At 37.1% G+C, this 26,626-nt stretch overlaps 3 protein-coding genes across 4 annotated transcripts in view; 1 reads left to right on the top strand and 2 right to left on the bottom strand.

Moving 5' to 3' along the window:
• Positions 1-6,334, bottom strand: part of LOC140754635 (uncharacterized) — a 33,731-nt gene extending 27,397 nt beyond the window's left edge. The window contains exon 1 of the mRNA XM_073089645.1: positions 6,224-6,334. The gene's annotated coding sequence lies outside the window, so the exon portion shown is untranslated. The remainder of the gene's footprint in view (positions 1-6,223) is intronic.
• A 2,081-nt stretch (positions 6,335-8,415) lies between these two features.
• On the top strand, positions 8,416-18,279 carry Shc (SHC-adaptor protein). The gene is made up of 8 exons (XM_073089686.1): positions 8,416-8,837; positions 9,395-9,465; positions 10,580-10,978; positions 11,801-11,980; positions 12,543-12,643; positions 13,180-13,352; positions 13,843-13,965; positions 14,776-18,279. Exons 1-8 carry the CDS (start codon positions 8,742-8,744, stop codon positions 14,905-14,907), a joined length of 1,275 nt encoding a protein of 424 aa, XP_072945787.1. The 5' UTR covers positions 8,416-8,741; the 3' UTR covers positions 14,908-18,279.
• A 1,505-nt stretch (positions 18,280-19,784) lies between these two features.
• The window catches only part of Utx (Utx histone demethylase), a 47,128-nt gene continuing 40,286 nt past the window's right edge, over positions 19,785-26,626 (bottom strand). For both annotated transcript variants that reach the window (XM_073089664.1, XM_073089675.1), the window contains 5 exons: positions 25,701-25,896; positions 24,014-24,073; positions 23,754-23,874; positions 21,624-21,768; positions 19,785-21,453 (listed from right to left, as the gene is read on the bottom strand). In XM_073089664.1, the coding sequence (XP_072945765.1) occupies positions 19,923-21,453; positions 21,624-21,768; positions 23,754-23,874; positions 24,014-24,073; positions 25,701-25,896 (2,053 nt within the window). In that variant the 3' untranslated portion in view covers positions 19,785-19,922. The remainder of the gene's footprint in view (positions 21,454-21,623; positions 21,769-23,753; positions 23,875-24,013; positions 24,074-25,700; positions 25,897-26,626) is intronic.

Here is a 26,626-nt window from a genome sequence, read left to right on the forward strand (position 1 = left end):
TTACGCAAGTTTGGTCCGTAAGTTTAAAGCGCTTAGGGCTATAATTGCATAAAGCCCAATCACTGCCATCTATGGTCAAGTAGCGGAACTACATTTTCAAATACTAAATGACGTAAATGCTTTTATGTGTTGTAGAAAAATAAACTTTAATATTATATGCGCCTAAGTTGTTTTTACATATTCATTCTGTATATTTTAGAATACTTTCGAGTTAACTATAAATGACCAATAAAATGATATTTACTTTAGTAGTGTTATATGTAACAAGAAAAACGCAAGTGTGAGTTTGGCGACAACGGTTCCGATACATTCGCCGGTACTTACCACTTCTACTTGATTTTCTTTTCTATGATTCTACCACTTTTCACGGCACCACAAATGAAGCAAAAATATGTATAGCCTACTAATTAAACGTAAACAAGTTCTTAATTTTTTCATTTGTTGCTTATGTTTTATGAAACAATACGCAATGGTCATCCATAGCGTGGCAGAGGTATGAAGACTTGGGATAGATCCGTGCCCAACAGTGGGATATAAAAAGGGAAACCAATGCTCAATCATTCAAAAGACAACAAGTCAGTGAACACTTACATGAAATGACAACAGGATAAACATTTCCTATTACTATTCCCATTACATTTGATGAATACCTTAACTAATTTCCTCATGTAGTAAAAAGTACAAGTAAAAGATTTTTACGAACGGACTGGGTTACTTTTATCTTAGCATATTTTAAGTCCCAGTTTTTCAGCTTAAGGACACGTGTCAATCTGCTTGCCAAGACTGTATGCAAAATGTAACATTACATTTTATTGTCACGGACATTGTTATAAAACAAAAATGTCACTGCAGTTACATCTTTATTGATGTTGTTGAAATTAAATACCAAATTAATATAAAATCAAACACATGACTAATTTGCCGCGTCCTCATACTTGCTAAATGACCAAAAACTTCAATAGAGTAGATAGAGCGTTGACTTGGTAGTTGTAGGTTTGCAAGTGCTTGTAGCATAGGTTTTGATCAAGCCAAATGTTTGTGATGTTATGTTGTAGTAAAGTGTAGTAAAATGAAGTCTGCCGCAAAAGGCTTTCTTTCTTCTTTATATTTTACTTATATTATATACTATTATAATAACTAAATTGTAACTGCTTTAACAGTAATACTAGATTTAAGAGATTGCTGTACATGCCTATAATTGGCTTACATATAAGTATTATCTGTCTGGTTGTATGTTTAATGTAAATGTGTTTATATGTTTTGCTGTTGGTATGTCTCAATAAATAAATAAATAAATAAAAGGCCAATCATGCAAACATGGCAAACGATATAGGAATTTTAAAGAAGTACGTACTTAATTTTACAAGTAGACTAAACGTGATGTTACCTATAAAGCTTGTAACCTATCTGGAGATTCGTAGATCCTGACAGTAAATGATTACGATTAGCGCATTCCCACGCTGCCCTCAAAACTCAAATTCTTTGAAACTGTGTCGTAAGACTTGGTGTAATTGCGAGCCGTTTTCAGGTACGAGTGCTCACAAGTCTCACTACCCTCCAAGACGCCAGAGTGTTCGTGATACTGAGTTTTTTACCGGATAAAAACCACTGTTGCAAGACTAGGGTGTTTTGATAAACTTTTCATAACATTTAACTATATATTGTAGTAACTGCAGCTACACTGTAACTAAGTCGAAACAGAAAAGTAGTTCTACCAAAAAATCTCACCTCATTTCCATTTTCCTTACCAACCAGAACATAGCTTCGCAAACACTGCTACACTGCTACTTTGAGGGAGAAAATGTGTACACACTAGATACTGGATCCGACGACTATTTGAGGAGGGGTGCGACATCCACCCCATGACGCAACGAACGATGCGGCTTGAACAGGTTGGATCAATGTCGTTAATGTTAACAATTGACGATATTTGACGCTATGGTCTAATCGAAAATGATTATTTATAATAAATGCGTTAGTTACCGGCCTGTCTGTTAGCTGTCCATTAAAAAAATTAACAACTGTACAGGCGCCCTAAATAATGAGCTAATAATTAGATATTACAATATATTAGACAGATTTTAAGACTCTCTATAGCTCGATTACAGTGGAACTGCCTACACCCGATACGACATGTATACGCGGAAAAATAACTTAAATAGCAAAAGAAAAAATACATGCTTAACAATATCATCGTAATCTAGGTAATCATATGCTTCGTATAAATATCTCTGTAAAAAAACCGCAGATATTGTCCATAAAACACAAAATCCAAACCCGCAATGTTTTAGTGTTGTGAACTGTATATAATTGTGTGCCGCTTTCAGCTACGTCGCAATGTTTCCGTCGTAAGGGAATTGTAGAGACAGCGCCAACGCTGAAAGGATTGGGCATTGCGCAACAATACGCCACTGAGACAAACGACTAGCCCAGTCTGGGAAAACGGGTTACTGAGTATTTAAAACGGGATCAATGGACTCTGACGATGATGGTGTTTTATGTACGATGTAAAAGAGGAAATTGGTTACTAAAAAGTAACTGAATACTTTAATTTACAGATTTGAAGATCCTTTTTATATAATTGTCTAGGAAAAACGGGTTATTAGATATTTAAAACGGGAGCAATGGACTCTGGCGATGGCGCTGTATATAGCACATTACAGCCTCTAAAGATTACTATATAGTAACTATTTTTTTCCTTTCAGTTTAACTTAAAATACTATTGATTCTGGGATATAGCGCATAGTTAATATTCAGTACATTAATATGAATTATTATTTAAACATTATGAACTAAATTAATTTTATTTGTTGCAGATGGCTTTGCTGGTCGAAATACACAAAACCAATATAAGGAGGAAGAGCTACGAACGAATCTAGTTTCATATAATTGGCTACGCTTCGCCGCTCCGAAATGCCTTTCAGGGATTTTAAAGACAACAAAAGCAATAAAGACGTAATACAGTGTAGATGAAATAACGATACTCAACCACTTGAAAATAATGAACAAAGAATACTTCGTAACAATGAAGATTTTCAAAATAAAACGCTAAGAAAAAGTCCCTATATAAGCGTATTTTTTAAGATTATAAGTATCTACTGTAGTACATATTTTTTATTTTATATTTTTTTATACATATTTTATTATTCAGATTATCTTTTGTATAAAAATGTGCCATGCGAGTCGAAAGATAATGTAAATACATTATCTTTTAATGTATTTTCATTATCTTCCGACTTGCATGATACGTCACCTGATATTTATTTCCCTTTTCCTTTTTTATTCGTAATTTACAATTGTCACTTATCTTAATAATGAATTTATGGATAAATAAATACATAACAGCAGTGATAGCCTGGTGGTTAAGAAACTCGGTCTCTCGATCAAATCCCAGGCACGCACCTCTGATTTTTCAAAGTTATGTGCGTATTAGAAATTAATTATCACTTGCTAAACGGTGAAGGAAAACATCGTGAGGAAACCTGCATACCTGAGATTTTTATTAAAAAACATCTCAAAGGTATGTGAGGTCCACCAATACGCACTTGCTCAGCGCTGTGGACTATGGCCAAATCCTTCTCATTATGAGAGGAGACCCGTGCCCGGGTATATATACATAATAAGTCTATCAACATAAATAGACATGCTACGATATCCTTATCCGGATAGTTCGAAATTCTTTAGAAGTGCGACGTCCCGATGTCTCCGGGCTAATTGCCAAGCGCTTTCAACTCACAGCCGTAGCTCAGCGCAGTTGCAAGATATTGCAGCTACAGCAATATTACTAGTATACTTGCATAAAAACAAGTAAATAGACGATATTTGTTCAGATACTTCGCAAATGTTAGCGATTTTCCTGAATAGAAAAATAAGATGATAAATATAATTTCTGTGATAATATTATATTAATTAAAAGAGTCTCAGTATAGAAAGGTTGGGTAAAATTTATGCTACGATGCTACGACAGTCAGAAGACAATAGAAGTAAATTTCAGCGTTTATAAACATCCTGTTGTGTCTTTAAATGTAAATCTGTGCTGGACTGTACTGTTTCTTACAATAAAATCGCCAGTAGTATCGGTAAACATAGGTTACTCCTACTTTAAAAAAAATGGTGTCACGGGGTATAAAACGAAAAACCATCTGCAACAGTGTAGTGAATAAAGCACGCTAAAATTATCATTGTAATAAATGTTATCTTTATACCAATTAAGTTATAAAAAAATTATCAATAAAGGAGTTGCTACATTTAAGAGAAGGTCCTTCAATCAAGAAAAAACATATTTCACACTTTCTGTACTAAAAGGTAGTGTTTTATTAATTCAAAGTGCAGTGACCGTTTACGCTATATAGGAGACGCAAACATAGCACATGTCCTAGTGTTCCAGTTTGCACTCGGTCCACGGAAGTTTTAGGGCGAGTGACCAGACTCCAATCAACTTAGTTGTCTACGAAATTTCCGGAATGGAACGTTGGAGCCGCAAATTGTAAACTATTCCTAACTGTGATACAGCTACCGAATATTACTGGTTACGTAAGAACCAGTGGAATTACAAATCGAAAATTAGTTGTAGCTATAAAATAATAACTAACTATTAAGTCTTTAGTAGGTAAATTAATTTTAATGTTTTCTTTCTGACAAATAATATGAATATAGCAAAAAGCTATAATTTACGACAGTATAGTTTACGATATTCGATTTTCAGTTTTCTATCCCAGCCTCTTAACAATATCTTACTACTACAAACTCAATAGAATACTCTGTTTGCTATTTATTGATACTCCTTTATACTCATCTCATCTTAAAGGAGACTAGGGGTAAGTATCACCCATTTTTACAGCTCAAAAAATAAAACGACTTTAGTTTTATTCTCACAGTATCTATGAGTACGTACAATGCCACTCAACGTGAAAACTGTACACTGAGAACAAATAGACATGCTGCAACCCTGGTGATATCACTATATGAAGTGTGCTCTGCATATGACATTTTAATTTCATCGTGGCATGGTTTCGTATTATATATTAGAATGGTATTCTTTAGCAGCTTTTTATATGTCTTCTAGACTTAACTTTCGCAATGCAAGTAAAATACCAAATATCTGCGTAATGCGTGATTATGCGTAATCCGGTAATCTCCCGATTTCCTACCGTCCTCAATTTATTTCTGTCCCACTGCTAGAGACAGGTCCCCTATCAAATTAAGAGGCATTTTAGGCCATAGTTCACAAAGCCAGTTGACCAATTCCTACTAGTACATGTTATTTGGAGCTTATCTAAATAAGCTGGATTGTTTGACAGTTTACAAAAAAATGCAATTTGAACAGAATAAAATATTGACCACCAAATTGAAATAAATACAAGTATTAAAATAAAAAGAAGCCAATCTATCCAACTAATTGTAAAAGACTTACGAGGCTATTATAAAATGAACAACGAGTAGGTACTGTGGGAAGAACAGAGCCCCGACGATTGTGGGACGTCGCTCGACGGTGACGTTAAAATGAACAGTCTACTGTGCACACTGCAAATGCACTGTTAATGCACAGCGCAATGCCACGTGCCGGCATGTGATAACATTTTAATCTCGATCCAGTAACATAATAAATCTTAAGCTTAATTTAATATATTGTCTTGTTGTTGCAGTCAGTTATAAATTATTGTTTAACTGAAGATACACAAAAAAAGAATTCGCTTTGGTTTAAAATGGTTGTTGAGGGTAGATTTGTAATAACATAACCGTAGTGTGAAATCAGCGCTAGAAATAAAGTATAGCTAGAATTCTGCACATTATTTTCTTACAAATCAGAATAGTAATAAGATAACAAGACACTATACTCTATGCATACAGACGACCACTACAAAATATTTACCTATTAATAAAACCACAAATTTTACGGAAGAAAACATGACGGATAATTTAAAATTCAACGGGATTCACAAAGAGGTTTAGGCTTTCACAAATCCTTCACAGTTGTATTCACAGAGCATTTAATCTGAATTTAGTACAACCCTTCAGGAGGGTTCACTTAGAAACCTCTCACAGGGGCAGTGGGCTATCGAACGAACCGCTCATTTGTTAGTGCGTCGAGAAGGCTCAGCTCGAGCGAATATAGATCCACGTGCGGAAATGAATGCTTCCGTGCCGAGTCATCACTTAAAATATAGCTCTGAATATTTTTTACGTTTTTATAAAGTGTGAGTGAAGTGTTTTGTTTACTCACAGAGGCGCGCGGTGGTGTGTGGTCGTTGTGTGGAGTTTCCGAGGGTGGTGCGGACGCATGCCGGGGAGCGGCGACTCGCGGCGGCCGCCGGCACAGCACTGACGCACGCACGCGCCCGCCCGCCCAAAGCTCTACGCGCTACGGTCGTAGCACCGTGTTGTGCTTATACCGATAAGTACAAATGATTTTATCCGTAGCAGAATTCATCTTTTGCTGTCAAGAAAATAGCCATCGTCTTAAATTTTAATCGAGTGATAACAATATATTGTTTTTTTTTTTTAATTTTTATATTTTATTTGTATGAATGTTATTTAAAATTGAGTAGTTATTTTATATTAAAAAAAATATTAAAAAAAAATGTCTGGCTTTGAGTAGACCTTTAAATTTGTGTTGAAATTTCCATAACTACAAAAATGTTGCACAGTTCTGTACGTCATATGTTAACATTAAACGAACATCGATATAAGTTCATACATAAATAACAAAATTTTAGAACATATATTTGAATATACAATTAGTTCGTGAATTCTACTTCGGTGTGATACCTACCTGTCAGATCGCTGCACAGCTCTCGTGGCGGCTATTACTTTAACGCCGGGGGTAGTCGCCGATAAAAATAAACGCTCATCCACTGCCGCTCTGACAAAATTCCTAAACGACCCGTTTTGACATACATTATTTAAGATAACTGCTTTGCCCAAGTTTAGAAGTGAGTTACTGCGAAAAAGGATCCCCAAAATATATATCATTTGCGTCTCCCTGAGTACTTGCGGCATTAATAATTTGTAATATAAGTAAATAAAAATAATACTTAAAAGAATTTGTTATGAGTTAAGGGATAATAACAATTCATGATGTAGTGATAAGTACCTACATTCACAAAAAATATATTTTTTGAGGACGTTATGATCTTTTGTTTTATAGTAATAGAAACCGTTTTGTGTGTCAAGTAGTATCAACATGCAAGCGCCTGTTACCTAAATGCAAGTCATCCTAAACCAATTACTGTTCCTCTGCTGAGTTCGTGTCACCAATAATAATGAGAATGGATAGGAATAAAGATACAAGATTAGGATATGCAAACAATTATCCATACAAATGATTTTATCCGTAGCATAGAATTAATCTTTTGCTATCAAGAAAATAGCCATCGTCTTAAATTTTAATCGAGAGATTACAATATATTGTTTTTTAATGTTCATATATTATTTTTATGAATGTTATTTATAATATTGACAAAGACAAAGTCATATCCTTCGAAATTCGAATTCGAAATCCAAATTCGAAACATCATAGTTGCTTGTGTGACATTTTTAGCCCAAATATTCAATCTAGGCATTCGCCTAAAATTCATGCTAAACCGTCACTGGAAGCACGAATTAATATGTCCCCTCCTCCGTTGATCAAAAGGGTCTTCTAATTGGCATATTCAGCCGAACCTGTGGAACATAAGTCTATTAATTAGGTACATTGAGAACATTGCTCGAATAATTTTAGGTATCTTCAGGCACTATTGAGGAATGAGGAATTTTTAAAGCAGTCCAACCAAAATATTGTACGAAAATCCCCTCTTTTAAGTTGAGTTAATTTTACTGGGTGGGATAAACATTAGACAATTTTACTCGTAAATGGTTATTCTAATTCCTACACCCAGACTTTACAATCATATGGATGTTCCATATATGGAAATATTTAATGTAATAAACATTAAATAATAGTTACAACTGAAATTATTACAAATAAAGTAAGATTTTTTAAGATGAATGTGGCAGTTTACGTTTCTCGGTAGTTTAGCGTATTGTGTCTCTGAATGTCTCCGAATAAAACAATAAAATAAAAACGTATTTTGAATGCCAATAAAATATTTTTTTACAGAACTATTAACTTGGCCGATTTTTTATGTAATATGTATTAGTTTGTGTACTAGTTTGTGATAACCGCGTATTAGCTTAAATGACATTCGTTCCGATAGATGGCACTACTTACCAAGGTGGTAAGTGTAATAGTATTAAGGTATATTAAAAAACATAAGATATTTAAAAAAATATAGTTCATAGACATGTTATGTTTTATACTAAATTGATTTCTACTTTGATTAGTTGGCTACAAATCGATACAACAACAATAATCGATTATTACGATTATAATCAATTTAATTATTTTACTGGCAACACTAACAATTTCGAGGCTCACTCAGGCAGGATCTCGGTGATCGTGACACTGTCAAAAAAGTTGAACTTTTGTAGTAGGTGTAGATAGAAATATTTTTTAAAAAACATCTGTTCCTTACATTTCTGCAGCAAAAGTACGAATAGAGCAATATAGAAATATTCGTTTTTAACAAAATGCGTCTTGAATGGAGCGTGTAAGCCCAGTTTCTAAGTGAGATAGTTACTGATAGTGTTATAGATTGAATTAATGATCTGAATCACAATGAAAGTGCGTGTGGAATAGCTGAAAGTAGGTGAAGTGTGAAGGAATTGGCCTGTAGTTATTGTCGGGCGTGTAGTTAGTGAGAATGGGGGACACCGGGCCGTTCGTGGCGAAGCCGGTGCGCGGCTGGCTTCACCCCGACTCCGTGTTGGCCAGCGACGGAGTCACATACGCCGTCAGGGTAAATACCCCCTACATTGTTTACATACTCATTGTATGTTGATTAACCTTGACTTTGTGAAATGATAAGCCTCACTGCTCATAGCATTCTTGGTTATTCTGTTGAAGTTTTTATTTTTTTTGATAAATATGTAACAACCAAACTACGAATCTTACAAAAGTTTTTTAACGAACCATCTTCAAAATACCTGTTCAATGGTAATGTACCTGCAATATCACTATCCATGGTGTTTAAAAGTTTATCAACCTGCATCCTCATAAATATAAATATTAACTCTTGACTTTCTTCTACGTTCACCAATGATAGACAAGAAAAATATATGTAAATTTAAAATAAAACTATGTACTTCTCAATAATTCACCAAAATGAAAGATTTTATACGCTTTAAGTGTAGCAACAGTAAACCCCTCCCTCCCTAATTTATACCCAAATTGACCTATCATCAGGAAAAGTTAACTCAAATCATTAATTATATCTAAAATTAGCAACATACATACAGGCTAAATTTTACTATAATATTTTAATTATAACATTTAATCATTCTATTTTCCTTCCAGTACATTGGCTGCATGGAAGTGCTAACATCAATGAAAAAATTAGATTTTGAAACAAGATCTCAAGTAGCAAAGTAAGTAAATAGTATTTCGCAACTATTACTCCATTTGGCCTTATGTAATATTTAAATATTGATACCATAGTGTTTCAGAAATTAACTAGAATGGCTTACACAATGTAAATATAACAATCATTATGTGTAGTCCATTCCTGCCCTCCAGCTATTGTGAGGGAAAACTATACGCCATGACATAAACAGGGCAATCATACAGATTATATACTAATTTTATCCTCTTTAAAACATTTAAGACATCTGTATGTAATGACTAAACTAAGACCTAACAATAGTTCTATAACGGGTAATACATGACTAAAAATTTTATAGATAACTTATTATAAAGGAATATTTTTTTGTGCTTGTAGTTTCCACAGTTTGTTAAACAAATAAATTAATGAATAGTATGTTAGTAAACATTCAGAACGTTATAAATAATAAGATAATGAAGTACAACAATAAGTACCTACTTGGATGCTCAGTGTTAGTCATCCCGCCCCATATTGATAGACCTATTTAAGACAATTATTTGCAATACAAACTCATCAAGATGTATCAAGATGTCAGCTGACTCATCTATCTGCAATTGATGTTTATTATTTACAGTTAAATTAGCTATACTGTGTGTATTATATAAAGTGGCAAGTATTGCAATGTATACAAGAAAGCAGTACATATTTCCTCATCGTCAAGCCATTATTGTCCCAATGCTCGAAATGAGTCTCCTATGTCTCTTGGCCATAGTCCACTGCGCTGGTCAATTGATTAGTCAATTGACTTCACACACCTTTGATTGGTCTTATAGAACTCTCAGATGTATTGGTTTTTTATGGTGTTTTCTTTCACCGTTAAGCATTGATAATTGATTTCTAATATGGTCATAACTTAGAAAAAATAAGAGGTGCATGCCGGGGATTTGCAAATGTGTCCTTTGATTGTGAGGCCCAGCCCAAAGATACCAGCCTTCTGCAAGACGTCAATGAGGTTTGGGTATAAATTTAGAGAGCATTTGCAACTGCAACAGCATTATATATTATAGCATTATATAGTACACTGAATGCTCATTCAACTTCATTTGCTACTAATTTGTAATGTATAGGATATATCTTGAGTTTTTATTAAATATTTACAGGGAATGTATAGCAAGAGTATGTGCTGCGGCTGGTCTCCGTTCAGCTGACAAGAAGCGGCGGATCTGCCAAGCGGCGGCGTGTGCGCTCGCTGCCAGGCCGCGAATGGCACACTCTGGCTCTAACGTGGCTCTCACCATATCTTCACGAGCTATAACACTAGCCGCATTAGAAGGAGGGGAGACTATAGCTCGCCACGACATGCCGCGCGTATCCTTCGCTTCGGGTGGTGATCAAGATTCACTAGACTTCGTAGCATACGTAGCGAAGTCGGTACCGCCGTCCGAGTGGCGGGCCTGCTATGTCCTGGAGTGTGGCGGTAGACTCGCGCAAGACGTGATAGCAACCATCGGCCAAGCTTTCGAGCTACGCTTCAAGGAATTCCTCACGAAGCCCTCATCGTGAGTCATATACGTTAATTTTAACAGATAACTTTTCCTTGTGTGATTCACCAATATTCACAAAATTTTGATTGTAATGTGGAAAGTATTTGTGAATAATATATTATCACATAAATATTGTTTGCTATATTGATAAAAGGAATACTAAACCTCAATCTCCTAACCCTTTCTCTTCATGTTTTGCATGTAGAATTTTGAAGGTCGTAGGCCCCTCTGGAGTTCGACTTCGGTAGAACCACCACCATACCTATTTCTGGCTAATAACATCACATACTTATCTAGTATAATTCTGCACTTAGTTCGCAGGAATAGCACTGGCAACACATCATTGGCCAAGCTCTGGCAGGAATCTAATATTTACTGGGGTTAATTACAGATGTCCATGGGCGACAGTGGCCACTTACTTTTACGTAGACCGCAAGCTCGTCTGCTAATCCTATGTTGAAATAAAGTCCACTAGGCTACAGAAAGTTAAGCGAATGACAGTCAATTTAGTGCCGTCAATTTTTTTTTAAATATAATTTAGGAGTAGCAGACGAGCATGCAGTCCACCTGATGGTAAGTGGCTACTGCCGCATATCGTTTCCAGATAAGATTAGATATTCCTACCTGAGGTCGGCCACAGATGCGCCGCTACCCCTGTGAACTAAGCTGGAACGCCTCGGAAAAGTATGTCTCCCTTACCACAACCTTCAAACACAGCCACGCCTAACACTGCTGATATTAGACAGAAATAGGTGTGGCGGTGGTGCAGCCGGAGTCGAACTACAAAGAGTTCTACCACCTTCAAGTCACTACGATATAATATTTATTTTCGAACAGGTTAAACATAAACGGCTCTCGACCGCTATTACCAGCGGAGCAGAGCTCAGCGGGTGCGAGCTCGTTGCCGCTGGAGGACCGCGAGTACTACAACGACATGCCGGACAAGGCGCCGCCCTCGCCCACGCCGCACAGACACCCGCCGCCGCCGCCGCTTTCGTCGTTGGCGCCTATGTCGTCGTGAGTTCAACATCATTTGTTCCTCCAAACAACATTATAATCATCATTGTCGTCCTCCTAGCCATCTACTCGTCATTAACATCATCGTCATTACGATATCAACAATAACATTTAGTCATTGCCTTACCTGAAGGCGTTTTTTATTAGCCAATTTGATTTAGCGAACTTTACCGAACCGATATAGGATTATAGATATGTAAGACGATAGCTACATTTGCGCTTTTATTTTTATCAAAATAATATCGTTTCCAAAACGTATTCGAGGTTTCTATACAATGACTATGCTTAAACAGTCAAAGCTAACGATGAACAGAATGGTAGTGTATTGTAGTGTAGAAAATCTGATGCACCAGATGTTATTTACTCTAACGGATCAAACATAGTGTTGTTGCCATGTGATAAGATTATCTAAATTCTACTTTAAAAAAAAGTGGTATAATTTTAACAGTTCTAAATCAAATTTATAATAATCGGTACCAACTACATTTTTTATTATTACTACTATAGTATTTATTAGGATATATTACAAATCAAGCATTGATATATGATCTATGCTCCCCAGATGCGAGGAGAGCGTGCGGCACTACGTGAACCAGACGCCGCCGCCGCGCACGCCGCCCACCGCGCTGCTGCCCAACCACCACACTGATATCTTTGATATGCGTTAGTATTGCACATGTTACATTTTACTGAAGGTTTTTCTACCATGTTCGTAAGTTCAAGTTCAACATTGAACTTTATTTTTTAAGTATTCTCTTAGTGGTTGACCAGGGTAGTTCAAGACGAAGATAGTACGAGAATTATGTTGTTCTACTCCCTCTTATTATATTCGACTAATATCAGTTAGTGACAGTCCTTCAATAAAAGATAGCTTCATACAATTTATATAGTAATTATAAGTTTAGTTTACTAAAACTTTAGCTGCATCAACATTGCCATTTCTTTCTTGCATAAAATAACAGTTGAAAATCAATGCAGGTTTTAGACAATCCTTAGTAGGAGCAATAGATCTATTGAGACATTTTCACATTCTCTTTTACCGATATTGTTACATGCATTAATGATTTTTGCTATAAATATTTTTAAAATTGCGCAACTTTAGATTTGTACTAATGCACCAAATAGTTCCTTGTGCATCTGATTAATCACGCACAATTTCCTAGACACTTATGACGTCATGACATAAAACTTTATTGCAGAGCCGTTCACAGCGGCGCCGATGACGTCGTCGTCGGCCGCGTCGACGTCGTCGACGACGTCCGCATCGTCGCCGGCCGCGGATGCTGAGCCGCTGTCCGCTGCGGCTCAGGCAGCCCTGTTAGCTCGCGAGCCTTGGTTCCATGGGCCGATATCGAGGACTACCGCTGAGAAGGTCGGTCTTTTATATTATGGGAATAAGAGACATGTTTTTCTTTTTATATTTACCTTATAGATTTTTATGTACATTATACGTTTTTTAGCTTAAAAAGCTGTTGAGTCATTATTACCTTCTTGCGTCGTTATAAAAAATGGCAACATTGAAATATTAATTATCTTTAGAGTATCGTACACAACTCTAACGGACTAAGGGGGTCCGCCCCGAGCCGCCGGTCCTGTGGGACCCCCAAACACAGTTGCTATCAGTGAAAAAAAAACATAGTTTGCCTGAATGAAACCATCACTAAAATGCGTATTCCATTCCGCCATTGGAACATAAAGACTGAAACTTTGAAATAGATTAAAAATATTATTATTAGTATATTGTTCATTAGTACATTGTATATGTCTGTATATAATATTTTCATATAACTTGAACATTCGTGCATCCATCACAATCCTTAAGTGAAGCGTGTCTATACAAACAAAATACTCTATTTTGTCAGTTGGTGGTGGAGGACGGCGAGTTCCTCGTGCGCGAGTCCGCGGCGTGCGCGGGGCAGTTCGTGCTGACGGGCGCGCGGCGCGGCACCCACAAACACTTGCTGCTCGTCGACCCTAACGGCGTGGTGAGTACCCTGGGCGTAAGGCTCATACCTTATGTCATATGTTGTCATACCCTTATCACACAGATTGCGATGCGGCAACGCGTTACAAAGCGTTACAGAGACCATTTTTAGGGTTCTGTAGCCAAAGGGTGCAAATGGATCGAATTAAGTCTCAACTGTCCATTTATCTGTCCCTGAAATGTAGTGATTATTCGTATGGCTGCTAAAGCTGTATGAAACGCTTCATGTGCGAGTCCAATTTACACTTAGCTAATTTCTCAAGCAAGCAAGAAACGTAAACAGTTGCACGCCGCAAAAACGTTGTGTCGGGCCTTTAAACCTCGCAGTCTATAAATGTTGCCCTATACAAAATAAATACATAAACAAATCTTCCCGTCTCATCGTCAATACTCTGGGTTACTAGATTTTAATGTTCAGTGACCTGTACTCAGTCCCCAAACCTTACAATTCAATAGCCAATAAGTTACAATACTACAACTCTACTCGGTTATTATTTGTACTACTGCATTTGTGGTTGATGACTCTAGTGATGATGGTAAACACTTCTTTATCTAATATAGGAGCAGCAGACGCATCCACCTCATGCAATCCACCTGATGGTAAGTGGTGACTGCCGCCCATAGACATAATATGTAATCAACCACAGATAAGATTTGCCTGAGGTCGGTCAATAATACGCCGCTACCCCTGAGGGCTATGCTAGACCGCCTTGGAAAAGTATGTCTCCCTTACCACACCTTTCCAAGGAGAACAGAGCAGCGCCTAACACTACTGTTAATAGGCAAAAATAACACTATTTATAATCCCCAGGTTCGAACCAAAGACCGCATATTCGAAAGCGTCCCACATCTGATCAAGTACCACTGCACTAACGAGCTGCCAATCGTGTCGGCGGACTCCGCCCTGCTGCTACGCAAGCCGGTGTTGCGCTCCGCCTCCTGAAACACACCCCACGGTAGATACTGCTCCGAACGATTTTAATGTTAGGAACATAGATAAGTATAGATATCTCACCGCCTTGTAATTGAAGGAAACCATGAAATGGCTGACTATGTGACAGCCTATGTGTTACGTCTCCGACTGTCATGGTTTAATTTACGCGGAACAATGCCGACATGCGCAGTTATCTGGTGCAAAAACACGAATTCGAAGAAAAAGTGCGGTGAAATAAAGTTTCATTCGTAAAAACTACATTTTTTTTAATATTTTTCAAATACGAAAATAAATGACAGTGACAATTTTATTTGTCAAAACTGGTTACATTTTCTTGTTAGGAGTGAGTAATCTTTACTAATCTATGGTTAGGAATCGAATTGTATGGCTGATGAAATGACAAGGTTTAGTTTAATTACTACGTGTAGTACTTTTGAATGGAACTGTTTTTTTTTGCAAGTGACTCTGCGGTTCCATTCTAAGGCGTTGAATCAAGGATAAGTAGGAAGGTTAGCAGCAACAGTTAATCATTTTTGTAGAGATAAGGCTACTTTTAGTACCCTTATGAAAGCTTAGGTTGTTGATTTTGAGAATTTTGTAATTGTAAATGTACAGAAACACTGTACAGTACAAAACTACTGTTCAGTGGTACAGCACAGTTTTCTAATAGCAGAATTCTCTATGTGGGCTCGAGCTCGGTTGTTACTACTATTGTCTTGTTTTACACCTCGAATTTCCACTCGAATCATATTAAAATGTTGTTATAAAAAGTGTTTAGTATTATAATTACACGACCGCACACTCGAATTAATAAAATAATAATAATTTTACTACGTACTTGCTCAATTTCTTGGTATAAAAGACATATACATTAAAAATATTGAATATTTTGGCTTGTAAACCGCAGCTCAGATAATTCACTTGCAAAAATTATGTACCTATCTAATAATAACAGATATTTATATCATAAAAGTAGAAAGTATTTTATTATTTACAAAATTAATAAAATAAATACTAAATGGACTGAATGAAAAACGAATGAGGAATTGATATGTAGATAGATGGAAAAGTCTGTTCTTTGATAAAATCCTGGAATTGTAAAGTGACAGGTAATCTTGATGGTAGATGAAAGTTTATGCGACGAAATATGATATGGTCATCATTGAATGAACCCATAGGGAAAAAACTTATCGAAATGCACTCGTACTATAAGAAATAGTAGAAATATAATCAAATATTTTAAGAAAACAAATTAGTTAAATCGTTATGAAATAACTAGTTAACATTATAAAATGCACACAATATTATATATTTTATAAATGTTACTGCTAATCTAGTAAATAACAAGATGAGAAAAATAACTTTTACTAGATCAAACAGATAATATTAAATTTATTTTCATAAAATTCAACATAAATAACTTTTATGTGTTTTAATTTCACGTGAATAGTAATAAATGCTTTGAATTACCTTGCTTTTTATGTATAAAGTTTGATCTAGTTCTATCCATCAATAATTTGAAAAAATATGTACATATAATTTCAATTTTGCTATAATGTTTCCTCAACTTGTTTGTAAAATAGACTTTTATTGTCTTCCATTTTAATTATAAAACATTCTTCCACGTTGCAAACTATTACCTTATCAAGAGTTGTGTCAAAGTAGATTTTGTTAGATAAACTAAGTATTTTTTCTAAGTAATGTTTCATATTATACAAATGCACAATATTATTATATTATAATCTGCATATTTGAAATAGATGAATTCAAAACGTATATATACATAAGATACATATCCGTCATATTGTAAGTTTAAAATCATGTAATGTTCTAGTTATTAATAGTATTCGTATTCGTAATAGGAATGGAATCATCATCAGAGATTTATCACCATCAGGCTATATGTTCAATGCTATATAGATTTTTTATGTTCTGCAAAACTTAATTATTATCGTAAAATATGAAATCATTTTAATGCTCTTCATATCCAACTCAATTATAATTTATTACGCTATGAAAAGTAAATGTACTCAAATTATTGTACCAAAGGTATGTGTAGGTTCTGAGTTCAGGTTCATAATATTCGAAAGATCAATATGTATTTCGAAATAAAGTAAACTTTCTTTTGCGATACATTCTTTGCATGTTAAGGAAATAGGATGTATTAAATTGTAATTTGATTTTTAATAAAAACATTCCATTTTTTATATTATGAATCTAAATACAGACGTATTTTGATAGAAATTGTGGTATGTGAGCTAGGTAGTCGAAAGAATGTAGCTGATTGTGGAAAGTGATTGCTAGTCTTCACCAAATGACCTAACTGTATACTTACTTACGTATAGTGTGAAGGCTATGTTTAGGATTTTCGTGGTTCCACTGCGATACACACGGCACAAGTATGTATTTTATGCCTTATCACCAATCACCAATGGTCGCACTTCGTATTCTACTTTAAAAGTTGTATGAGATATATGTTACACGGAGAGTGCCGAATAATTCAACGTTAATGCAGAAAGCATTGACTTTAGGTAAAATTTCTGACTTATTGCAAGTTTTTTACAAATTTCATTGGCTGTATTGACAACCTAACATCATGTGGTATGGTATGACTATTCCTAATATATAAAATAACAATGATTAATAAAATAATATTGCTGGGCAATTTTAATACCTACGTGTGAAGTTTAGCATTTCGGAACTGTCGAACATTTATAAAAAATATGATTATATAATTTGGAAGCATTTCTTAAATTTGTTTGTTTCCATTTTTCTAGTTTAATTTGCGCTAAAATGCATGAAGCTCTCTGTATTATAACGAAATATGAACATGGCCTAAGTAATTGTTAAGAAATAAATAGGTGCTATAAAAGCTTACTTAATTAAATAAATACATAATTGTAGTTTATATTTTTCAACATGTAGTTAAATAAGTGAGACCATCACAAGAAAAGCTTTTTAGTTATACTTTCCGTATTTTAAGACTGTATCCACATATTTACTAATATACAAATTTATAATGTCACCAACATTTCGCCAAATTATGTGAAACCTTGCAAAGTGGTTTTCGTCTCCGGCGCAATGCAAATTTACTTATATCCACGTACATCGTACATGAAGCATCTCCTAGTAAATATTAAATATAAATTAAATTTGAATACGCCCTGATAATTTTAATTATGCCTTTCCTATTTTTTTGAAACGGTGTCATCTTTTATGCTTTAAATTTTTTTATTGGAATAATTGACTATAATGTAACTACTTATGTGATAAGCACAAATTGAATGTTAAAAACTAGAACTTGTTTAGAGTCTATTGATATACGTTATGTAAAATAATCATGAAGTAATAAATATACGAAATAAACTATTTTAAAATCAATTTCAGCAGTTTTTCAATTCCAAAGCCATCCACGATTCCACATTCCCGTGCACATATTTAGGAGACATTCTAGGACTTTTTGATTTTGTCTAAAAAGTACATCTGGAGTTGGTTACAGATGTCCAGGGACGTCAGTGGCTACTTAGCATCAAATGGACTGAACTAGCTTGCTACTTCATTATAAAAAAATGTTACATAACCATTAGCTTAGTAGAGGATGCTCCTGACGACTTGTCACATAGTAAGGGGACTCAACATTCGTAAGTAATGCGAGTTCATGCACATATAATCCAAATAGCAACAAAATGGCGTCATATTTCATCGACCTTTGTGTCATTCATAATTAATGGTAATATATTAAAATGAAAAACAGTATTTACGTATATATATACTTTAATAAAAATTTAATATTACAGTATAAACAGTAAGGTCATTACATGGCAGTGATGTTATTATTACTTATAATTAATTATATCGGTATTCGCTATACAAGATCCGACAACACTTCCACATGGCTCTGCCCTTGCGCCCGCGACTTTGACACCAGAATGAAATACAATCAACATGAAATCTCACTAACAGATCAATAAAACTTCAAGGGAAACAACCAACGAGAGGTGTCAAAGGCGGGACGCTCAACCCACTGCCAACTGAGGCTTATTCTATCTATTCCTTTCTAATTTACACCAATCCAAAAACAATTATGCCTAAGTTTATTGATCATTACGGTCCAATTCGAATTAATCAATAACGAAAATTTCAACTAAGTCTAATTGTAAAATTTTGAAAATTAATAGTTCTTTCTCATCCCAAATATATAATGACAAATTACAAAAACAAAATGCAAAATATAAGTGCGAATATGTAGTTACTTCTTGCACTTTCCAATAGTAAATTGCCTACACGAGTATAACATTCTTTGGGACAAAGCAGCACTGTACACCAGACCCTCCTAAAACGCAGAGTCTCACTCCGTGCCATTTTCTTACAACTACTATTCGCTATAAAGATCATGAAAACTAAAAGTCGAATCAAACTAAAACGTCAAAGACAAAAATAAATAAATATGTTTCTATACAAAAATAACACATTTATTGTGGTGAACACGTGAGCACTTGAGACCACGGCGCGTCGACCTCCGCCCTACCAAACCATTCCTAGCTACGCGGTTATCCTACCCACTATACGCAAATCGAGGCCGCCGCCGACAACTATATTAGTACATATTACTACCGGCTATTCTCCACCGATAATTGACTTCTTATCTTTATATCAATATCTCTCACAATTACAATAGTGATCGAGGAGCGTGTAAAATGTAAAAGTTACCTAATTACAAAATTACTTTTATCGCCAAAATACTCGCTTCTTCGAAAAATTTCACATTCACCGTATAATAAAAATAGATCACGCTCATTTTTATACTCAAACTTGGTCAAAAACGACGTAACGAAACGGTCACGGGATCCATCTAGCGTCTAACGGTATTAAAATTTTAATGCCAATCGAAACGTCGAGCCCCGCGACGGGGTCACGGGAAGAATCGACGACTCTCGACAAACAAAGGAAGCATCTCGTCCTCGAACAAAAACCATACACTCTCACACAAATAAATACAGGTACAACGAGTCGAGCGGGCGCGCTCAGTCGGGCGTGTGCGCGGGCGGCAGCGCGGGCGGCGGCGCGGCGGCGGGCGCGGGCCGGTGCAGCGTGAACGAGTCGTACACCTGCGCCAGCTCCTCCATGTGGTGCTCCTCCAGGCACAGGAAGCCCTGCAGCGTGGGCGAGGCGCGGCGCGCGCACGCCAGGCAGTGCACCACGTGCCGGCGCTCGTGCTCGCGCACCAGCAGCGCGTGCCACACCTCGCGCTCGCACGCGCCGCAGTAGTGCGACGCCTCGCCGCGCGCGCGCCCGTGGAAGCGCACGGGCACGCCGCGCGCGCGCACCGCGTTCAGCGTGCCGGCCGCCGCGCGCAGCGTCTGCAGCAGGCACGTGCGCATCGCGCGGTGCAGCCGCGGGTCCGACACGCGGATGTTGCGCGCCAGGTTCCACGTCAGGTGCACCATCGGCACGATCGACTTGAAGTTCTGCACCTTGTTCCACTCGTAGCGGTCGAGCGCCAGCGAGTACTGCCGGGCGGTCAGCGGGCCCACGTTCCACGCGATGTTGTTGCACCACCCGGTCGCCTGCACCCAGTGCACGCAGCCGGCGTTCACCCACACGAGGTCGCCGGGCCGCTGCGTGAAGCGGTACACTGGCACGCCGTGCGCGCGCAGCTCCTCCGGGTCGGGCCACCACGAGCCGTGCAGGTACGACAGGCCGTGCCGGTCGCACAGCTCGCGCACGCCGCCCCAGTACGCGTCCGGCACGCCGAACCACTCGCAGTCGCCCGGCCCGATGTTGATGTTGATCGAGCAGAAGTTGTTGTTCTCCTGGTGGCCCGGCGTGCGGCTGCCGGGCACCTTCATGTACAGCTGGACCGTGTTCATGCCGAGGATGACGTGGCCGACGTGCGAGAGCATGTTCGCGGCGGAGGCGACGCGCGCGAAGGCCGGCAGCTTCTGCAGCTCGGCGAGTTGGGGGCGCCACTTGCGCTCGTCGGACAGGTCGACGTTGGTGCCGAAGCGCAGCATGCGGGCGCCCTTCCTGCGCTTGGCCGGGCCGGAGCCGGACTCGCGGCCGTCGGAGTCGGACAGCCCGCCGGCGGAGTGCGGCGGCGCGGTACCGCGCTCGCGCTCCTCGCGCAGCGAATCCTGGAAGGAGCCGGCCTGGTACTGCGCGTACTTGCGCACGGTGGTGTGCGAGCGGTGCGAGGCGCACGCCCACACGCGCCGCCGCCCGGCGGAGTCCCAGTTCTCGTCGGCGGACTGCATGAGCTGCGTGCGCACCTCGACCGCGTGGTCCGGCCACGCCTCGACGAGCGTCTTGGTGGAGAAGAGGCCGAGGTCGAGCTTGAGCGCAGCGGTGAGACCGCGCACGACGGCGATGGGGTGCTTGAGACAGAAGTCCTGCAGCTGCGGCGAGAAGGCCTCGCGCTTGGACTCGACGTAGACGAAGGGCGCGGGCGGCGCGAGCTGCTCGGCGGCGAGGCGCGGCGGCGGCACGGCGGGCGGCTCGGGCGGAGCGCTGCCCGCGCCCAGCACCGACCACGCCGTCGGCGGGCCCGCGTTCTCCCTGACGCAACACACGACACCAATTTAAACTATTGACCACAATGCAAGATTTATTTGAAAGGGCGTAGGACCATGATAATTTAACTGGGAAGATGGAACAAACCACAGCTATTTGTAGCGTGATCGAGTTCTTGGGATTAGGTATATAGATAGATAGGTATAAATACTCACTTGCAGGCGTCCAAGATTTGTTTGGAGCTCATCCCAATGTGAAAGGACACGGGCTTGAGGGGGTCCGTCTTGAGCGGCTCCAGCTTGACCACGGGCTGGCGGCCGCCCAGCGCCGCTTCGTTGCTACTGACGCTGCTTGCCATCTCTGCAACAAGCGAGAAAAACATTAAAATTACACTGCATTAAGATACACGAACTTAAAAAACTACCGATTTATTGACCAAGTCATTATCGTCGTCTTCGTCAATCCATGTTTGTCCCACTGCTTGGCATAGGTCTCATTTCAGAATGCGAAGCGTTAAAACAATAGTCGATTATTTCACACACCTTTAAAAAGTTTATATTTTAAGAACTCTCAAGAATGCAAATTAGGTCCAAGCAATTGTTAATTCATTTCTAAGTCATCCAAAACTATAAAATCAGCTCGAACAAGGAATCGAACCACGATTACGCCGATTGAGAAACCGAGTTTTAAACCACTATGCTATCACTATTCACCAAGTAGTATGCTTAAAACATTTGTAACTATACACACAAGATAAGTGTGTTTTATAAGTGACAAAGTACCACATGAGCAAACAGAATAAAAATGTTCAAAACAAACTTTTACTAAAGAGCAAATAAGTCCTACGATGACAACTATAGTTTCATAAAAGATATTTCTCACAGAACTAACATGTAAAACAATATATTATTAAATTGTACATGACTATGATTTAATAATATATTGTTATGAATTCAGAGACCCGAAAATAGCTGACCTGAATTAGTTTTAATAAATATATTTAGCAGACATTCATGTCTCTATTATATGTTTATAACAGAATATAAAATTTAATAACACCTGAATAATATTGCAAATATTACGAATTGTTACTTTTGTATAAATTCGACCGACATTCATTTAACTTTCAAGAGTACTAACCTTTCTTTATTGTTTTAACCATTGTTCATTAATATTTAAAATTTTCCTTCAACAATACTTATTTAACATTTTTGATTGATGGATATGACATTGGCACTAATAAAACTAAAAAAATGTGGAATATAAAAAGTATCCTATGTTATAATAATACATTTTAATAATGTATACACCTTAGAACCTAATGTTATGGAATTTAACAATGACATCTCTAGACAAGACAATTTCGTTTATAAATATACAACATTATCAATATGTTGTTTTATCTAAGTACCTACAGTACTATCATAGGTTACAAACTTGGAATATAACATATACAGACGGTATATAATATGAAGTGTACATATAAATTTCTGTGAATCACTATATCAAAGATATTCCTTTACAAAGAACGATAATTCATAAAAATGAAATATATTTTCAAAATCCATAATATTGAGTTAATATGTAAGTAGCAATTATAAAAAAAACTAGTGCAATTTAGACGAATCCAAGCACACCTGATATAAAATATGTTAAAATCCGTCAAATGGTTTGGGTTTTCGGGCATGTGAAGAAATGAGACACCTCGAAAATATTACTCTATAAATCAATATGCTCGAAAAACTCTCTATTACTCTCCGGCGTCAGATAAAAATGTGTGCGCATTCTGTATATTTTTCATATTCTATGTCACCAAATAGGTTCACGTGCGAAAATATTTGTGACGACACACGTTAGGTGCTCAGCTGTTATCTATTGAGCAGTTTGTATGTAAGGCATGCTACAGCTACATTAGATGGGCTATAGATACGCTACCGAAAATGGATACAAAACAAAACTTAAGGTATATCATTTACGGCCACAGGTATTTCACACCTGTTTGCATGTATCCATGCCTTACTGCATCAGTTTAGAACTGCTGTATTTTTAAGATTTTTATCAACAGGCTCGTTTACATGATATATTCCAAATGAGGCCTAGATAGAAAGTAATGTACATACAATTTAAACTAGAATAACATTATTAGCTCACTAAATTATTAATGTGAATGTAGTTAATGAAAGATTTCTTCTTGTTCTTTAAGGGAACTGATTGATACAGGTTCATTGGCCAGCATTCCTCATGAAACTGACTACATAACCCTTTTTCAACAATTTCCAATTCAATAAAATGACTATTATACACCCATAAATAAAAGAGGTTACATTCTCATCATCAATACTTACTGGTAACCGGTTCTTTCTTGATTTCTGGTTGCGAGTCTGAAGAAAATCTCTTGAGCAAGTCTTCGGCGAGCGACTCGGCATTGTCGCCGCCGCTCGCGGTACTACCTTCGCTTTTCGTTACCTGTTAGATACATATTAGATTAACATCTTGTACTGGAGGAGCATATTATTTTCTAGAGACCTGCCGCCCTACTCATACACATATATCATATACACATACAAATATATACTACACCTGGTTATAAGTTTAAGATACAAACCGCACGCGCTCGCGCCGCCTGCGCCAAGCGATACTGCGATAGTAGCTGCTGCATTAATGCCTGCAAATTAAATTAAATTAGTATCGAAATTAATATTACACGAAACTTTTATAGCTAATAAACGGTGGTGCAATATTGTATGTCACGATTTATAATATTATATATCGTAATAGTTAGTTAGAGTTCTTTTTATTGACTTTTTCTTTATATATTTTTAGTGCATTTTATTATAGTCAGTTTAATAAATAAATTATACATATTCCATCTTTATTTTATTCTTAATATAAAATGTCAACATTAGTTTTATTTAGTTACAACAAAATTATTTTTTACAAATTAATAACTTTGTAATCTTCAAACTATTAAAAATCGTATTTTATTACAGATATATAAATAATTATTATCACAAGTCTTACGTAATGCACACTATAAACGTACAGCTTTATCTATGCGATTGAAACATACTAACGATTTGGGCGGGATGTTTCGTTGAATTGTTAGATAATATAATGTGTCAATCGAAACTGAGAACTGTATAGTCAAACAGATAAATTAAATATTTCCAAAACGTCATATATAATGTAGCAAATAGTTTTTGAGTTTATTGGTCACGACTGTTTCCAATTAACAATAGCTATTTTGTCTCTATATGTAAGCATGAGTGTGTAACAATAACAATACTTAGTATTGTGCTATGAAAAACTAACGAATTATCTAACTGAAAGTGTTTTGCATTATAAAAATCTAAAGTATAACCCTAAAAAACTTTAATTCACGTAAAATAGTTAGCTCAATCATAATACAAATAATAATTTAAACTGAAATCATAGTTGAAGACCATCAATACAATACTAAATTACGCAAATGACGACCTTAAAAAATAATAAATACGACGAATTCCGATAAGGCGATAAACTAGTAACTAGTTCATTTCAACACTAAATGTCAATTAAATTTAATTAAGTGTCAAAGTAGATAAAATAGACCACTTCAAGCCGGTGCAACTTTGAACAATTGATTTTACACAAAACGTTCCACGTTGTATAACAATTATTCCGTATAAAACCTGATCTTGAGTGGACACTGCCTTTGGTGAACAACTGTGATCTATCCAAATAGAATAGGCCTATAGAAAATAAATACATTTTATAAGTGCTTATATCCTTGTGTATGTACTACTACTTGTGTCAATTCTAGGGTTTGGATGATGATAACTGATGAATGATGTAATTGTAAGGAATTAGGATTGGTGAACGCTAGTAGCTAAAATTCATGCTTTCGTGCTATTTTACTCCTTCTGAAGGAATATATTTTGTAAATAGACTAGTAGTACTCATTTTAAAAAAATAAATTAAGCTAAAGTACCTAAATGCATGTGCTGTAGTAAATTCAACTTTCAAAAACTTTTGGGACTTCAAATTACGACTTCGTGAATACAATTTTCTTATGAGAAAGCAAAATGAGTTATTTAACTGTAAAATATTAATTGTCACAAGTGTTCCTATTCTAAAAAAAAACTATTAGCGTTGGCAACACTGGATGGCCTAAATGTGCGTGTGCGTTTGTGTGTATGTTTGTGCGCTTGTGTGGCGACAGGTTGTGCTCGTGTTGAAAACTATTAAGGTGTGAGTGAAAGAAGATAAACATATCAACTAATAACTGGCTCCAAAGAACAAAAATCAGATACTTGTTGATTCGGGGACAGGTTGTGCGAGTTCCGTTGCAAGTACTGGAGGGTTTGCAACTGGTGGTGGGTCAGGGGTGGTGGCTCTTCGGGCCGCTTGCCGGGGTACGGCGGCGGCGCGGACTTGGGGGCCCGCGACGACATCTCCGCCGATATGGGCAGGTTCCACGCCTCCTCTATTGAAGGGAGCTGGCGACGTCTGGGGAGAGAAATATTTTATTATTTCTAATTTTATTTAAACAAAACATGTGCATTTTTTGGCTCCTGGAAGTGTACACTACTGACATCGATTTTACTTAAAATTAGTATAACATTACTGTCCCACTGCTAAGCACTGTTTTTTACTAAGAACTTCAATGATACAAAGTTCAATAGAAACTTATTTTTTTTTTACTAAGAACATCGAAAAATCAAAGGTTGGAATAAGTCTTGTATTCTAATCAGGGTCACTGAACTTTTTATACGTCTACCAATCAAGAGATATAACCGCTACTAAAATAATAGTTTTTACACTTATAGCCGCATTAAATAGATTTTTGTATGAAGGCACACACACACAAAGACGAATATACAACACCCAGACCCAAAGCAGATATTTTAATTCATCATTAAGAAATCCATCTGGCCGGTAGTCGAATTCGAAACCCACCGTGTATCAGACCGTTCCGTCACGTGGGCCGTCAAAGTATATATCGATTTTGCACGATTTTTAAAAAAGACACAATCTACAAAACGTAATAAGTATTAAATTCCAACAAAGACAGTTTGGTTATAAAGTTTTTCCTCGTATTAATATTTTATGATAATCCGACGTATATTCTAAATTGTAGAATATAATATCAGCACAAGTACGTATTAGCATAGAGACTGCTAATTAAAAGGCGTCCACGAATTAAAGGTTGACGTAACTTTTATTTGTATAAACTCGT

The sequence above is a fragment of the Epargyreus clarus genome, unplaced genomic scaffold (assembly GCF_041222505.1).
Source record: "Epargyreus clarus isolate Ecla_fem2 unplaced genomic scaffold, WU_Ecla_fem_2.2 ptg000003l, whole genome shotgun sequence".
NCBI classification, from domain to species: Eukaryota; Metazoa; Arthropoda; class Insecta; order Lepidoptera; family Hesperiidae; genus Epargyreus; species Epargyreus clarus.

Excerpts from the sequence above, each read along its gene's own strand:
- Shc (XM_073089686.1), top strand. The coding sequence starts at position 8,742 with ATGGGGGACACCGGGCCGTTCGTGGCGAAGCCGGTGCGCGGCTGGCTT. Across the intron at positions 10,979-11,800 it reads TTCCTCACGAAGCCCTCATC|GTTAAACATAAACGGCTCTC; the intron begins GTGAGTCATATA and ends ATTTTCGAACAG. Across the intron at positions 11,981-12,542 it reads TCGTTGGCGCCTATGTCGTC|ATGCGAGGAGAGCGTGCGGC; the intron begins GTGAGTTCAACA and ends TATGCTCCCCAG.